This window comes from Gracilinanus agilis, chromosome 3 (assembly GCF_016433145.1).
Source record: "Gracilinanus agilis isolate LMUSP501 chromosome 3, AgileGrace, whole genome shotgun sequence".
Classification (NCBI taxonomy): domain Eukaryota; kingdom Metazoa; phylum Chordata; class Mammalia; order Didelphimorphia; family Didelphidae; genus Gracilinanus; species Gracilinanus agilis.
The window spans coordinates 47577681-47595336 of record NC_058132.1 but is presented as its reverse complement, the minus strand read 5'-3'; the positions used below and the strand labels follow the sequence as shown (position 1 = coordinate 47595336).

General features: G+C 37.0%; 1 protein-coding gene across 2 annotated transcripts in view; it reads right to left on the bottom strand.

Annotated features, from left to right (window-relative positions):
- VPS13D (vacuolar protein sorting 13 homolog D) overlaps positions 1-17656 on the bottom strand; it is a 364180-nt gene that overhangs the window by 283514 nt on the left and 63010 nt on the right. For both annotated transcript variants that reach the window (XM_044667757.1, XM_044667758.1), the window contains exons 23-25: positions 16906-17086; positions 8327-8509; positions 1559-1781 (exon numbers count right to left, since the gene is read on the bottom strand). In XM_044667757.1, coding sequence (XP_044523692.1) covers positions 1559-1781; positions 8327-8509; positions 16906-17086 — 587 coding nt within the window. The remainder of the gene's footprint in view (positions 1-1558; positions 1782-8326; positions 8510-16905; positions 17087-17656) is intronic.

Here is a 17656-nt window from a genome sequence, read left to right as displayed (position 1 = left end):
TACTGACCTAAATTCAACTAGCCACAGTATTTCTGCTACCTAATGTCAGTCATTGAATTAAAGACATGAGGTCCTCGAAAAAAGAAGCCTCTAGAGCAGTTTTGGTGAACCTTTTTGAGATCAGGTGCCCAAACTGCAAGTTCAAGCTGCCTATGAGCCCCCTCATTACTCCAGACAATGTAAAAAAGAAGTGCTTGCACTGAGTGGCTGAATGGAGGGGTGGGGTATGTAAAAAATGTCCTTGGGTGCTGTGGAGAGGGGGATTGGAGCAGCCCACTCCAGCATGCTGGGGAAACATGCCACACCTTCACTAACACAGCTCTGGAGTCTGCCTTTGTCAACTTGATCCTGTTTAAATGGTGGCAATATCCCAAACCCTGTGAAAATCTACAGATGACTTAAAGATAGTAAGGATAGCAAATACACTGCAGAAGAAAGTCAAGATCCAAAACAACCTTGGCAAGCTAACTCAAGATGAAACTGGATAGGAAGAAATCGGCTTCACAAGAACTTCCCTGGGAAGCATTGTTAGGCATACACATATCTGAAAAAAGCAATGAGGATTGTTGTAGACCACAAGCTTCACTGAAATCACAAATGGCATGAAACCCAAAAAGTCTAAGGGAAACACTAAGAAACATTAAGAGAGACCTGACTTCCTACTGTTCTCTGCCTTGGTTAGACCACTGATAAGAGTACTATGTTTGGTTCAGAGTCTCACCAGGGAGGAAGGACACAAAAGCTGAAGAATAATACCCAGAGAGCTGGGGAATCAAAAAGGAAAAGGAGCTGAAGTCCATGTCACAAGAGAACTGGCCATAAGGATGTCTAGCTTGAAGAATAATAAAGTCAGCAGGATAGTATAGCTATCTTTAAGTACTTGAAAGACTGAGGGTCAGAAAAGGGATTCACCTTTTTCTCTTTGACCCCAGTAAGAGAATAAGGATCTCTGGGTGGAAACTAAGAAGAGGACAACTTAGTTTTGATGTCAGAAAAGACTTGCTAAGGATCAAAGGTACCCAAAAGCAGAATGGATGCTTTACTTCCCTTCACCAATGCTACAAGTAGAGCCAAACTAGCCTTCTGGGTGCATCTCTCATATGTCATTCCATATAATGCCTCCTTGCCTTTGCAAAGGCTTCCAAGCTTGGAATCCATGGTTCCTCACTTCCACTTCTTGGAATTTCTAGCACAATGCCTGGAACAAAGTAGTTACTAAACAACTGCTCCCTTCCTAAAAGACTGACTGATGACTGCACGTGTGTTCTCCTTCCCCAGAAGTCTCCAAAGTTTGGATGGGCTCTTGACTAGGATATTGTGGAATTATCCTTTTTTTGGGTACAAGTTAACTAAAGAGAACTACTTTTCAACCATGAAAGACTTTGTCACCCATATCATAAACCTCTTTTGCCCTCTAGTACAGCAGCAAAATAGGAAAGTTAACCCTTTCATTCTAACAGTGTAAAATACTAACAAAAAGCTATTTATCTGATTGTCTGCATTATTAAATCAATGCTTTATTTTCCTTGCCCTTCCCAAGAGGGTTCTTTGCTCTCGCCTGGACTACTGGGAGCACGGCTGACAGGGGAATGGGCCTGCTGCCCTGGCAGGTTCGTCAAAGCACTGGGCATGGGTTCATTTTTCAGACGTGTCATGCTGGTTCCAGCAGAGGAAATCATGAAAAGCCCCTCTGACTGGGTACCCTTGGAGTCTTCAATGCTTGCTGTTTTCTTCATGCTGTGTTTGGGAGTACCCAATGGGGAAGCCAAAGGGGCAGATTCCTAGGAATGAAAGAAAATAAAAACAAATTACCAAAATTAGTGGGGGAAGGGGGAGACGGGATGGGAAGGCAATGATAATTACCATGCCTATAATATTTCCAGGAATATTTAGGAACCACAATAACTCTATAATATTCAAAACCTCTTTCACCTCCAGGTCCCAAGTCCAAAACACTGTTGCTTAAATAAGATTTTTTCAAAATGTATTTTTTTTACAAGGTCATAGCCAAATACCTATTGAAAACTAAAAAAGCTTTCTCTGAAGGAAGATAATATAGTTTTGCCCAAGAGCAAATGACAAAATGCTCATTGCTTAGGTGAATTTAATCCAAGTTACAAGTTACACACAAGTACAATTCTCATGTCTACCATATTTTGACACCAGTAAAAAAATACACATATATGGACATGTAAGATGGTGTATATATGCATATGTGTACTTCCTCTTTCTAAAAGAAATTACCCAATATACTTCTAATGAAATTAGACCCAATTTTAAACACTGTGACTTCAAGTGGAATCTGTTTACAAAAGATCACCTTTTGGAAATATACTGATTAAAATCCTTTTATTTGTATCTATTTAAACTCTGAATGTATTTTTTAAATTTATTTATTTGATTAAATAAATTGATTCGTGTTCTTTCCCTCCCTTCGTCTCTACCCTCTCCCATAGCCAAAGAGCAATTCCACTGAGTTTTATATATATCATTGATCAAGACCTATTTCCATATTATTAATATTTGCAATAGAGTGATCGTTTAGAGTTTGCATCCCCAATCATATCCCCAACAAACCATGTGATCAAGCAAATGTTTTTCTTCTGTGTTTCTACTTCCACAGTTCTTTCTTTGGATATGGATAGCATTCTGAATGTATTTCTGATTTTTCAGAAAACACAAGTATCTTTTGTCTCTGCATTTTCTATATTGTTTTAAAAACAAATAAATAAATAGCTTGGGAAGAAATTGGTCTAAGGTTCTTGACAGAATAGAAACATAGGTTATAAACTAAGGACTAAAAGATGACTAAGATAAAGGAAAAAAAAGCAGATGAAAAGAAGCCAGAACTACTCCCATTAAAACATAGATTTATATAAAACAATTCCAAGCATATAGGAGTAATGAAATTCAAGAGTGAACAACTCCAACTCTTTCAGATTTGAGTTCAGGATTATTTCCCATTCTCTGTTCTCTAACCACTAGAATTCCTATTAGATAAACAACAACACATGCAAGCTATTAGAAGGAAAATATAAATGCAAAGCAATCTTTAGTGGCAGCTAGAAGGAAGTAATCACCCAATCTTTTATTCATTTATTAAATACTTAATCTACAACAATAACATTTGACTGTGCATAATTAGGTGTATTCCTAGATACATTTATCTGAAATACAAAGTCCATAACAACAGAAACACTCCAAACTCCCCTTATGGAATTCCACAGAACAATCAGTGAAATGGGGATAAGATGAATGACTGATTTATTCTTTTAAACAGAATTTTAAGATTCAAAACTACCAAGAAAAACCTATTTAAGGTAAAAAAGATAAAGGATTCTTTGGAGTTTTTCAAGAGAGCTTTTAAAAATAGGAATTTATTTAAGAGACAATATAAAAAGTAGTTTTTCTACGTGATGAAATATTTAAATTTTTATTTTTTTAGGTGATAATGTAGAAACTGATGAATCCCATAAGGTTTATCATAATTTGCAGGATGTCAAAAAATATTATGCTATTATATACCTTGAAACAAAAGCGATCCTTGAAACAAAAGCGATCCTTGTACGTCCTGCCACTTAAAATCAAATCCTCAAAAAAAAAATATAGGGAAATAATTTTCATTAAAACACTATAAAATATTTGCTCTTATTTGGTTTACTAAAGAAAACAGAATCCCTCTTATATATACATTAAGTTCAGTATGATCTACTCCAATCAAAAACACACAACTATGACCTCATTCTAAGCCAATGTATATAAAAATTCAAATTAACTAAACCAAGTACGGGATATTCCCTTAATGAAAAAATTTTTCGCTTTCTAAAAACGTACACCAGATGATCTTGCTCTGACCAGAAAAACTGTCTTTCCAATAGAAGGGCAGCCAATGCTCATGTCAATCTATAAAACTAACTTAAAACTTCCCTTCCAAAATTCAGATTAGAGAGGGAGCAAACTTCTTAGTACTCTAGTAAGTAGTAAGTACATATACTTGAAGATATATCTCTGAACCATGAATTAAACTAAGTAGTCTAACAGCTTAATAAATCTGTTGTTGCTCAGACATTCTTTAGTCATATCTAACTCTTCATGACCCCATTTGGAGTTTTCTTGACAAAGACATAGGAGTGTTCTGTCATTTCTTTCTCTAGCTCATCTGACAGAAAAGGAAACTGAGGCAAACAGGGTAAAGTGACTTGCCCACGGTCACACAGATTGCATCTGTGGCCATATTTGTGTTCAGGAAGATGAGTATGCCAGCTTAATAAATGCTTGTTGGCTAATTAATAAAATATCTTCCATTCTTCTTTATGATTTCCTAACCAACTCCTCCATGCCTTTTCGCATTCTTCCACTGGCTTATGAGAAAGGACTTCTAGCCAGGCCTGTGAAAGACATGGCCCCGGGGTGGGGGGTGTGGGGGGTGTGGGAGGGGTGGTTCTGATTTTCCTTGTCTTCAGACCCTCCCTTTCTAACCCAGTTTTATGGTATGGCCTATTGAGAGACTAGTAATATCCTGCTGTCCATTGGGATTCTTCCATTTTTCTCAAGCTTTTATATGTATCTCTATGTAGACTTGCACACTTCAACAGCCTGGTATGACCACAGAAAAGGCAATGGATGAGAAGTCAAAGAATCTGGATCTGTATCACAACTGTACTACATGTTACCTCTGTGACTCAAAGCAAATGACTTCCCCTTTATAGGCCTTAGTTTCTTCAACTAGAAAGATAAGGGGTGATGATTATGAGATCCCTAAAGTACCTCCCACTTTTAAAACAGAATCTTGGAATTCAAGAGTTGGGAACAACCTCAGTGGTCAATGAATCTATACCATAGGAAAATGACATCCATACATAATCCTGCAAATCTATGGTAACTCAAGGCCACCCTCCAGCTTTCTTTAGGAGATTCTGGGGGTTAAGTGTCAGAATCTCAGACATGGAAGATACCTGAGAAGCCAAAAAAACAGCAAAAGCCTTAGGATGCCACACTGGAGATGATGAAGGAATACTCAAAGCCCCAAACTCAACCCGTTTTTTAGCCACCTAACTGTACTACTATCTAGCCCATGGCTCTCTATCCTTCTCATAAAAATATTAAGATGACAGATTTTATCAAAATGTTTTGCTAAAATGAAGGTAAACTCTATCAGTCGTACTATATCTGAAGCAGCTGGTAGGGTAGTGGATAGAGCACAGGATCTGAAGTCAGGAAGACCCGAGTTCAAATCCTGACACACACTTACTAGCTGGGTGATCCTGGGCAACTTCTGTCTGCCTTAGTTTCCTCAAGTGTAAAATGAAGATAATAATAGTACCTACCTCTCATCATAGCACATATCTCTACTGCTCACTGAAAAGAAATGATATGTTTGTAAAGTGCCTATCATAGTACCTGATACATAATAGGTACAAAATAAATGCTTGTTTGCTTTCTTCTTTCCCCAGATGTACCTGTCAACAGGGGATGAACACAGAAGCATAGAACAGTCCCATAAGAAGAGTGTGAAATCTAAAGATAATAAAAAGGTAAAGATTTTTTTGCTCTGTTCTTTTTGTTATGTGAGGAAGAAAGGAAGATCACAGAAGAGAGAGAACACTACTACCAGAAAGAAAGTTAGTCTGGCATGATCTGTCTCTGATAAAGCTGTGCTAGCTCTTTCAGGCCCCTGCTGCCTATACATTCTCTAACTGTACCTTTAAAAATATGTTCAAAAATCTTACCAGGAATTGAAGGGAGGCTCACATTTTTGAGGAATGTTGAAACTCAAGACAAAATTTGTCCTCTAATCCTGTAGGACCTGGCCAGGCTCCACCATCTTTCAAAGTTCAGTAACTGTGGCTCAACCATCCTATTGCCCACTCCTTTCAGTACTCCCAGAAGTGACTCCCATGAGCTGGGACCAAGACATCAAGAAAACACTGAATGCTCTCTGAGTCTCTTCTCATCTACCATGCATATCTACTCTCCCTCTAGGTCCACTTTGTTCTTTGGCAAAGAAGAACTTGGATCAATTCTGCTTTCTCCCTTCTCTTTGCCCAGAGCAATCACTTGGGCCCCACATTTGTGTTTTCTTATCTTTCCTCCACAACAACAGGTTATCTTGAGCTGAGGAACTTCTACACCATTCCCATAAGGCCAAGAAAGGCTTGTGTAGTCATCCCTTACAGCCTGCCCTTTGTCTTTGTACACATCTTTGTAAAACTCTAAGTTGCTTAGGAAAATCTACATGGAATAAAAAATAAGAATACAAACAGAAACAGTATTCCAATACCCGTCCTATAACTGTTACTTAATAAAAATGCTTGCTGATTAATAAATCACAAATTATTGAAGTACTGAGATCATCTGCCCACACCTACACACCCACCCATATACCAACGCCCTCACCCATGAGTGCAAATGCATCCACACAGACATCCAGAGCACCACTGCCACAGATACTGCATGGATCACAAACACTACAGTGCCTGATACATAGTACATTTCCAATAAGAGAAATAACTCTGGTGTACCAGAAAACTTGAATTCTGATCCTAGGTCTTTATAGCTATGAGACTTTAAACAAATTAAATTCTTGGGGCAGCTGGGTAGCTCAGTGGATTGAGAGCCAGGCCTAGAAACAGGAGGTCCTAGGTTCAAATCTGGTCTCAGACACTTCCCAGCTGTGTGACCCTGGGCAAGTCACTTGACCCCCATTGCCTACCCTTACCACTCTTCTGCCTTGGAGTCAATACACAGTATTGACTCCAAGACGGAAGGTAAGGGTTTAAAAAAAAAAAACAAAAAAACGAATTAAATTGTTTTTGTGGGCCCTGATTTCCTCATCTTATGAATACTGGACCAAATAATCTAGCTGATCCCTTCTAGCTCTAGATCCTAATGTTATCAAAAGGTTGCACAGTTTATGAAAAAAAATCTTCAATATATACCAAATACATGCCAATATCCATGAGGCTCACAACCATTTCTTATTCCTGTTCATAGCCCTTGAGAGAATTCTAAATGGAGATGCTTACCCTAACTATTCGCTACCCCCTCTCTCACATAATCTCAGCCATTCTCTGCTGGTACATGATCCTCAAAATTTAAGATGACTGCATCTAGTGTTATGTGGAAATTTGAGGAAAGGTGGGGTATAAGAGAGTTTGAAAAGAGGATGTTGGAGACTTGCTATGTGAGTAATCTCGGTTTCAGGTAGGCTGGGATTGAAGGAGATTCAGGGTATAATAGGATTGAAGTCAGAAGTATAACACAGAAGGGAAACAGAGATTTCAGGGAGAAGAGAAATTAAACTAAACAGACAAACACAGCAGGCTTACAGACTGAGACTTAGACTCAAACACAAGCTGAGGGAAATAGACTAGACTGAAATTAACAAACAGGCTTTAGTTAATTTCACAGGAAGGGACCTGTTTTGAAGTAACACCTTCCTTCAAGATGGATGCCTCAGCTTCCCTCTAAGCCCAGAGTATGTTGTCTCTTTCCCTCTTCTTCCCTCTTGATAACTAACAAATTACACTAATAGGGCTGTTGAAACACAAAAGGGTTTATTTTGTTTGAAGGATGTTTGTTAGGAAGGTGGATCAAAGGAAAGCCCTATCAGTTGTCTCAGGAACCTCAGGTGGGGGGAGGGAAACAAAGATGGAGTCTGAGTAAGGACCTGCCTTTAAACTCAGCTTTACAAAATGCTATTGCTATCTAAAGGGAATAAATGATGACTGACTAACTATAACTAATGCTGGCAATTAGGTACCCTTCATAGATTTAACTCCTCTCTAATTACTCTCCTTATTAACTCCACAGACATATAAGGGGAGGGAAGGCAGGGATGGTATTAGGAAAGGAAGATATAAAGGGTTTATCTAAAATAATAATTTCTTAAGTAAATATATCAAAGCTAGGCTAAATTTCAATATTAAAGCTAGGTAATCAAAGCAGCTCGGCTGATTCACAACCTCCCTCCACGGAAGATCCAGCCAACTGCCTTTTCCTCAAGATTCCAAACCTCTAACAGCTTTTGGAACTCAGCCAAAGCTAGAAAAAACTATATCATGCCAATTCTGTATACTACACTAGTCTGGAGAGTACCTGTGCTATCAGAAGGCATGCACCAGGAATGAAGTCCCTCACAGACTCACAACTGTGTTGTCCAGTGGTGAATAAAAAAAAACACCTTTCTTAGGAAAGTCACCAGCTTACAATTTAAAACACCTTCAGATCCCAAAGTAACGAATTAATAAGAGTAAGAAAGCATTATGAGGTGAGATAAGGTTTTTTAAGATAGACCAAACAGAAAAGAGAAATACCAATGGCTTACCTTGCCTTGCAAGGAAAAGGTCCCAGGGGATCCTGCGAAGAGAAACTTGTTCTTAATTTTCAATTTCCCCAGATTTGCTACAATTAAATTATTTGATCTGGAACTTTCTGGGATGAGGAGAACAGGAGCACCAGCTTCAATATCTAGAAGAACCCGAGAGCAGCGCTGGGCTTGATCTCTCACCTGAGGTCAGGAAGAAAAATTATTGTTCCAATAGTAAAACTCCAATATATAATGATTTTATAATATAATCACTTCAGTGTTTAGGTGCTTCAGGGTCAGTGATCCTTAAAAGATACAGTCAGTGCTTGACTATTTAAGGTCTAGTTTGTCAAACTGTTGACTTAATTCTGGAGTTCTCAAGCTGGAACTCATGAACTCCTTTTTTTTTTTAAATCTCGATAACTGCATGTCAATATAATTGATCTCCTTTATAATCCTAAGTATCTTATTTTATGCTTTTAAAACATTATTCTGAGAAGAGACTCATCACCTTCCCCAGACTTTGCAAGGATTCCATGACACAAAAAGTGAAGAACCCCTGCTCTAATGCACACAATTTTACTTTTCCTCCCTCAACAACTTCTGAGAGATGAGGTGCTAGAGTAGACAAAGCTCAAACCTAGGAATGAAGAGATGAGAGCTCTGTCACTGATAATCTATGTGTGTGCAAGCCATTTCCCCTCTCTGAGGAAATGGAAGGTGAAATGTTGTAAACCTGGGAGATTAAAAGGATGGGGGTATCATTGATAGAAATAGGGAGATTATAAAGAGGGGTGAATTTGGGAGGAAAGAAGAAGTCCATTTTAGATATCTAGTAGGGGATGGAGTATAGAGCTATGAAAAGACTAGGACTAGATATACAAGCCTCAGAGTTCTCTACATAGACACAATCATTAAATTCATGGGAGCTGATAAGGATACCAGAGGAAGAAGGAAAAAGGACCCAGGATAGAGCCTTGGGGAATGTCCATGGTTAGGGAACATGATATGGATGACTGAGCCAGAAAAGACTGAGAGAAGAGAACCAGGGGGGTAACATCATGAAAGTTCAGCTAAAGCATACATAGAGAGACAGTGTGACTAGCAGGAATGGTGCTGGAATGTCCACAAGAATTAAAATTGACAAAAGACCATCAGATTTGACAGGTAAGAGATTATTGCTAACTTTGGAGAGAGCAGTTTTACAGAGTAGGTCATAAGGGAGACTGACAGGTGAATGAGAAGAGATGAAATAAAAATGAAAAATGGAGTTAGCTTTTTCTAGGAATTTGGCTGAATGAGAAAGTGGGGAACAGAATGAGAGTTTCATGAAATGATCAAGTCTACAAAAGGATGGGAGAGATAGACAAACTGAGAGGCAGCAGGAGATAAGAAGAGACTAAGGATTTTTTTAAAACTTAAATGCTAATATTTCTGTATACACATAACAGGAAAAAAGATTTAGTATGGTAATAACAAAGTTACTCCATTTGTATCCCCTTCCACATTTCTTAGTATCATTTGTGTATATAAAGAATGTTTTACTGACATTTTTTGCCATATCTTCGACTATACGATGACCTCCCTGGCCAAATCGAAGCCCTCCTTTGTAACGAATGTGTATCCTACAGCAAAATCAAGGAACACTGGACAAGACTAAAAATGTAGAGCTAATACTGCATCTCTATCAGAGAAGAAAAGAAAGAGATACCTTTCACTATGGCTTGGAACCAGAGGTGATCATAACAGAAAATGAACAATTTCAATTACATAAAATTTAAAAACTTTTGGAAAAGCAAAATAGGTTAGAGATAGAAACAACTGAAAAAATACTCATATTAAATTTCTCTAGTAAAGGTCTAATATCCAAGAGACATAATGAACTGATACAAATTATAAGAGCCACTCTCCAGTTGATAAACAGTCAAAAGATATACTCCAAATGGTCACAATACCCAACTACAAAAGATCATCATTAAAAAAAAAATTAAAGATGTAATTGAGGGGGAGAGGGAGAGGGAGGGTAGATGATTATCAGTACAATCTGATAGATAAGATGAGATAGGATAAGATCCAGGGCATATGTAGAAAGAGCCTTGGTGAAGATTACCTCATTATCAGAGAATGGAATAATAAGGAGAAAGAAGAAAATAATATAAAGGGGTTTTGATATATGAAGAAGGGGGAATAGGTGACTCATGGCAAATTGCCTCTATTTCCTTAGCAAAGTATGAGGCTAATGTCCTTGCCTTAGAAAACAGGGATATGGTGTAGCAGTGGCAACAGAGGTTTGAGGAGAGAAGAAAATGTTTTGAAGAACTTTTGTGAGGGGTGGAATAAAGAATCACTTAAGAGGAGTGAAAGTGTTGTCTACCTGAAGATAGATAAGATAAATTTCTAGAAGCCTTGGCCTCCAGAGCCATTCAGCAGCACTTAAGTAGGAGGGAAGGAAACTAACAGTAATACTAATCCAGGCTAGAAGCTACACAATCCCAAAAATGCAGAAGAGGACAGTGTGGATGGAGCTTAGCTTGGATCAAGGTAAGGAAGGAGAAATGATGTGAAACCTGGAGAAAACTCTGCAACAGCAGAGTATGGACAGGAATAAGCAATGAATGTTTCAGTGAGGACAAAAAAGAGATTCTAGATGATTAAGGTATGGGGAGAGATGCGATGAGGGGAAGTTAGGATCAGAAGGGGAAATGCTGATCAGAAGAATGACTAGCCATGGTTCCATAAGCTTGAGACCCACCTCCTGACAGTGATGGGCTCAGGATGTAGAATGAGTCAGCTTTTGGGGCATAGTCAATGAAGGAATTTGTTTTGATTAGTTATACATATTTGTTATAAAGTTTTTCTTTTTCCAATGGTGATTGAAGGGGATAGTGTTATTTGAATTTAATTGAAAATGTGTTCATTAAAAAATAAAATGTAATTTTAAAAAGAACTGAACAGATATGGTTTAAATTACTATTGAAAATCTTCCAGTGTAATCTTTCAGATTACAAGTGAAATCTGAATATTAACTTGACAAATCAGGGATAATGATGTCTTACCATCTGTGAGGTATATAAATCACAAACTATTTTCATCCTTATTTCCCCCTTGAAAATGGAAGAGAAATGGAAAAGGCACAGAAAGAAAAGTGATCAGTATAAGATTACATGCTAATAAGAAAAAAAACAGTAATTCAGAATCTAATTCCATATAAATTTCTGCCTTTAGTTAAGATTCAGGACAGAAACCTGGACTTGAATATCATTTCCAAACAGAAAGTGTGCGTTTATAACAAAATATTTACAGCCGCATACTTTGTGGTAGCAAAGAACTAAAAACAAAGCAGAGCCTATGATCTTAGATGCTCACCAGATGAGGATTAGATAAATAAGCCATGTTACATGAATATAGTGGAATATTACCCGTTTTTTAAGAAATAAAGACTATGATGAATACAAAGAAGATTAGAAAGACTTGTATGAATTGATAAAAAAAATGAAGTAAGCAGAAACAGGGAGAAAATATATATACATATGTTTGTGCACGTATAGAAGGAGAATCATAGACCAGTATCATTACTGAATATTCAAAAATTTTAAATAACTCATCAAAGAGACTACAACTGAGCCAAGAAATCATTCATTTCAACCAACTGGGATTTATACCTGGGATGAGAGAATGGTTCAACATTAGGAAAGCAATCAACATATTTAGTTATATTAAAAATCAAATATCCAAAATCACATAATTACCTCAAAAGATAAAGCCTTTGACAAAATATAATACTCGTTATGCTAAAAAATCTTACAAAATATACTAATACTAATACATAGAAGGACCTTTTTTTATTAGAATAAAAGGTATCTTATCTAAAACTGGAAGCAAGCATCATATGTAAAATGGATACATTAGAATTTTTTCCAAAAAATACAGTATTAGAGCAAGGGTGCCAACTACAATTATTTCATATAGTTTTGGAAATACTAACAACAGCAATAAAATAAAGAAAATTTTAAAATAAAGATAGATAAAGAAGAGGTAAAATTATACCTATTTCCTGATTGATAGAATGATATACTTGGAAAATCCTAGAGAATTATTAAAGATACTAATTGAGACAAAAGCTTCAGCAATTACAGGCTACAAAAGAAACCCTTAAAAAAAAAAATCAACTGTACTGGGGCTGCCAAGTGGCTCAGTGGATAGAGAGGTCCTGGGTTCAGATCCAGATTCAGGCACTTCCTAGCTGTTTGACCATAAACAAGCCACTTAACTCTTAATTGCCTAGCCCTTATAGCTTTTCTGCCTTGGAACCTTAGTACTTAGTACTGATTCTAAGACAGAAGGTAAGAGTTTAGGGGGAAGGAAGCAAATGCATTCTATATAATAACAAAATCCAAGAAGCAAAAATCGGTGAAACCCCATTTTACATAACCATAAAATGCATAAAGTATTTGGAGATCAAGCCACCAAAGCACACAAAAGGTATGTGTAGATTTAAATAAAAAGTATCCTTAAAAATATAAAGAACAGGGGGCAGCTGGATGGCTCAGTGAATTGAAAGCCAGGCCAAAAGATGGGAGGTCCTAGGTTCAAATCTGGACTAAGACACTTCCCAGCTGTGTGACTCTGGGCAAGTCACTTGACCCCCACTGCCTACCCTTACCACTCTTCTGCCTTGGAGCCAATACATAGTACCGATTCTAAGATAGAAGGTAAGGGTTTAAAAAAAAAAAAGAAATAAAGAACAACTTAAAATAGCTGAAGAAATATTTAATGCTCATGGATTGACTGTGTCAATATAATAAAAATGGCAATACTACCAAAGTTAAATGACACTTTTATTGCTATATCCATCAGATAGGAATTGATAAAATAACAAAATTTATTTGAGAAAACAGAAGATCTAGAAATGATCAAAAGAGGCAGGGACAAAGGCAGAAGAGTACTTCCAGACCTCAAACTAGATTATAAAGCAGCAATCATCAAAACTCTCTGATACTGGTTAAAAAAATAGATTCAGGAAGAATCAGAAACAATGAAATTCAATAATGTAATATTGATAAAATAGAAAACATAAATTATCTAAAGGCGTGGGGTACTAACGAGGTGTGAATTTCAGAACTGATATGATATTGCAAGAAGATGTTTCTGGAAATAAGGATGTCCATGAGGGCAGCCAGATGGAAAATGATGAGGCAGCTGTCCTGGGCCCCATCCTTAAATGTACGTCTGAAAGGTGCTTTCTGATCTACTTTCTTCAATAAGAGAGAGAGAAGGATCCCGCAGTGGGTAAGAAGGAAGCATTCATTTGAGAGCTGATGTTATCTTGCAGGAAGATGAATATCTGCAGACAATTATGAAGACCAGCAGAGCAGCCAGGTGGGCAATGAATGTCAAAGATGACAAAAGATGGGAAAATCAATGTTGGAAGGGTTGGGGGGGGGGGGAGCACACTGGTGCATTGTTGGCAAGGCTATGAATTGGCATGAAAATTCTGGAAAACAATTTGGAATTATGGCAAATATAATAACCAAAATGCCCATAACCTTTGACCCTGAGATTCCATTATTGGCTTATACCCCCAAAAGACCACTGATAAGAAGAAAGTTCTCATATAAACCAAAATATTTATAGCAGCCCTTTTGGTGACAGCAAGAAACTGGAAACAGAACCTGGGAAATGGCTAAATAAACTGTGGCACATGAATGTAATGGAATATTACTATGTTGTAATAAATGATGAGAAATATGGAAATATCTACATGAAATCATGCAGAGGGAAATAAGCAATCAAGAAACAACATGCACAATAATTACAATGTCATAATTAGAAAAAACACACACACACACATATATATATATATAAAAATCAAAAGTGAATGTACTAAAAAATGTAAAGAACAAACATGGCTCAAAATGAAGAAATACGAGAAGACCCTCCTAACCAGTGATGCAGAGATTTAAGAGGTCCATAAATATATAGCACATTGCATATGTCTTCTTCATATGTAATTAATTATGGGGTTTCCCCCTCTTCTTTTTTTGGCTGTAAAAAATAGTATTTTTTTATATAGGTGGCCCTCATGAGGAAGAAGAAAAATACTGAGGAAAACCATGAGGATATATAGAAAACAGAAGACATTCAATAAAAACTTATTTTTTTAAAAAAATTGATGCTGCAAAATTATAATGACTGAAAAAAGAGATATGAAAAGGCATCTCTCTATGCTACTTTGCAGAGGTGAGGAACTATGGGTGTGGAACACTGTGTACAACATAATATTTTTTTGATATGCTGACAAGTTTGGGTGAATTTTTTCATCCTTCATATTCTTTATTACATGAGATAGTTCTAAGGGAAGATGAGAAAAGAGAAAACTCTTATACCAAGTAAGTGTAATCAAATAAAATATATTTACATAATGACCATGTTAAAAATGGTAGTATCTGGCTACTATGCAAATATGTTTCACATGACTTCACATGTACAATCTATAGCATATTATTTGCCTTCTCAAGGGCGGGGAGCATAAGGGAAGGAAAGAATTTGGAACTTAAAAGTTTTTTTTTAAATGAAAGTTAAAAAAAGAATTTTTTAAGTTCTTGGAAATAATTAACAAAATAAATAAAAATGTTGTTTAAAATCTATGTATTTTTCTGCACAATGAATCTATCATCATCTCTATAACAGGAAATAGATTGAGAGCCAGGCCTAGAGATGGGAGGTTGTGGGTTCAAAACTGGTCTTAGACACTTCCTGGCTATGGGTTCAAATCTGGTCTTACGACACTTCCTGGCTATGTGACTCTGGATAAGTCACTTAAATTCCATTCCTAGCCAACCCCTTACCTTACTTTTTTTTTTTTTAAACCTTAACTTCGGTGTATTGGCTCCTAGGTGGAAGAGTGGCAAGGGTGAGCAATGGGGGTCAAGTGACTTGCCCAGGGTCACACAGCAGGGAAGTGTCTGAGGCCGGATTTGAACCTAGGACCTCCCATCTCTAGGCCTGACTCTCAATCCACTGAGCTAGAGCTGCCCTCCCCCCAACCCCCACCTTACTTCTGCTTTGGAACCAATACACAGTACTGATTCTAAGACAGAAGGTAACAGTTAAAAAAAAAAAAGTTCTTAAGTCTTTCAAAGTTTGTCTTTTTCCCTGTACAATGTTGTTGTCTTTGCATAAACTGTTCTGGTTCTTCACACTTCACTTTACATCAGATGTTCATGCTACCTAGGATTCTCTAAAATACTCTTTTATCATTTGTTATAGCATTATAATATTCCATTACATTTATATACTATAACTTGTTTAGTCCCCGGTATTATCTATCCCTTTAGCACCCTTCTCCATCTCGTTTGCTTTCCTGTGTTGAGTGTGTGTGTGTGTGTGTGTGTGTGTGTGTGTGTGTGTGTGTGTGTGTGTGTGTGTGTGTGTGTAGAGAGAAGGAGAGAGACAGAGAGAGAGAGAGTTAGTTCAGTCTTCCTCTATTCATTTAAGATTGAGGATCATCTGATGCCAATGTGGAGTCTGTCTTCACTTTGCTCTCTAATTCTAACATCTCTGAGTACTTTTCATTTATAACTCCCTAAAACACAGTGCTGAGCTTGCTTCTATTTTTAAATCATAGCTTTCAGGGAGCCCAATTCTTTTGATTTGACATTCTTCTATTTTTTTATTTTGTTCTAATATTTCTTAATGCTTCATGGAGTTACTGGTGTTTGTCTTTTCCAGTCTTGTTTTAGGGGAGTCATTTACATTGGATAAAACTAACCACTTTCTCTTCTAAGCTCCCTATTCTTCTTCCAATTCTTTCCTCCACAACTTTTCCATTATTTTGTTTATATGTTTCACATGCCTCAAGTGGAAAACCCATTTTTTCCTTTGAGTTTCTGCTCCAAGTTATTATGAAATTACTTTCTCCTCCTTAGGGGAGAGATATTTAGTGTCTTATTTTCTGATCCAAATGATCCCTTAATAATACAAGACATTATTTAAGTCATCCTTATTTTTTCAGGTAAAGACTGGATTGAGTGCATCTTGAGAATATTTAAAGGAGAACCTTGTTCCCTTTATCAAATAAAATTACAAGTCCAAACTCTATGATTAACAAAAGGTATAAATGGTTAAGTAAACAAATATTCATATTGTGTACCAGGTACTATACTGAACAGTGCAGTGGGGGTACAAAGAAAGGCCAAAGATAGTAAAAGCTCCCAAGGAGCTTCCAGTCTAATAAGGGAGACAATATGCAATTACTATGTGCAAACAAGCAACAGGCATGACTAACTGGAGACACACAACAGAGCAGAAGGCACAAGCAAATAAATCAGTTACAATAAGATTTCTGCCACTTATTTAAGAAAGGAGTGTTATATAGAATTTTTGTTTTTCTTTAGATCTCAATTAGGGAGTAGAAGGAAGAAAAGGAGGATGATTTTGGTTGACTGAAAAAATTTATATAATTTTAAAAAATGTTTTAGAGAACATTATTAAACATGAAAATATAGCTACTATCCTAGTGAAAATGTTCAGCATGATACTTAAGTAGCAATAAGAATTCTATTATTCAGAGAGCCATACTTGGAATAAGACCTTACCGTTTGTCCCTCAATAGCAGCTCTCTGGCGTCCTAGGACATCTTGCAACTGAGTGAAATGCTGAATGAAGGCTACCACCTCAGCCTGAAAACGCTGAGTGTGGACATACTGCACTGATGCCATCTGGAGGTTCACTCGAATGTCATGCTCTCTTTGGAGCAATGGATCAGGTCGTCCATATCTGAGAAAAGTGATCAAAATGGGAATCCACCATGATCAAAGTCCAGTGCTTTGTAGGTCAATTCAGAGTCACAACAGCCACATCTTTAACCATTAAAATGGAATTCATTTACATATTTTAGAAAGTAAATTGAAACATCATTTTTCTATACTAATTTTCTGTAGTAGAACAATCAGGTCTAACACCTAAGGCACAGGACTAAGAGGCTGAGTTCACTCCTGACTCTCTCACTGAAACATTAGCATCAAAGAGACAACAGCATCTACTTCTACCTCTTTTCTCCAACATAGTGTACTATGTAATAATAAATGCAAAACTAAAGGATGTCTGGTATGGTGGACAGAGTACTAGACTCAAAAGGTGGAAAGATCTGTTGGAAAGATCTTGCCTCAGACACTTACTGAGGTTTGTGTAACCATAGGAAAAATAAATGAACTTCTCTAGCCTCAGTGTCCCCATCTGTAAAATGAAGATAATAGCAGTACCTGTCTCCTAAAGTTGTAAGGAATAAATGAGCTAATAAAAGCAAGGTGTTTTTAAAACCTGAAAGCACAATAAAAATGCTAGTTA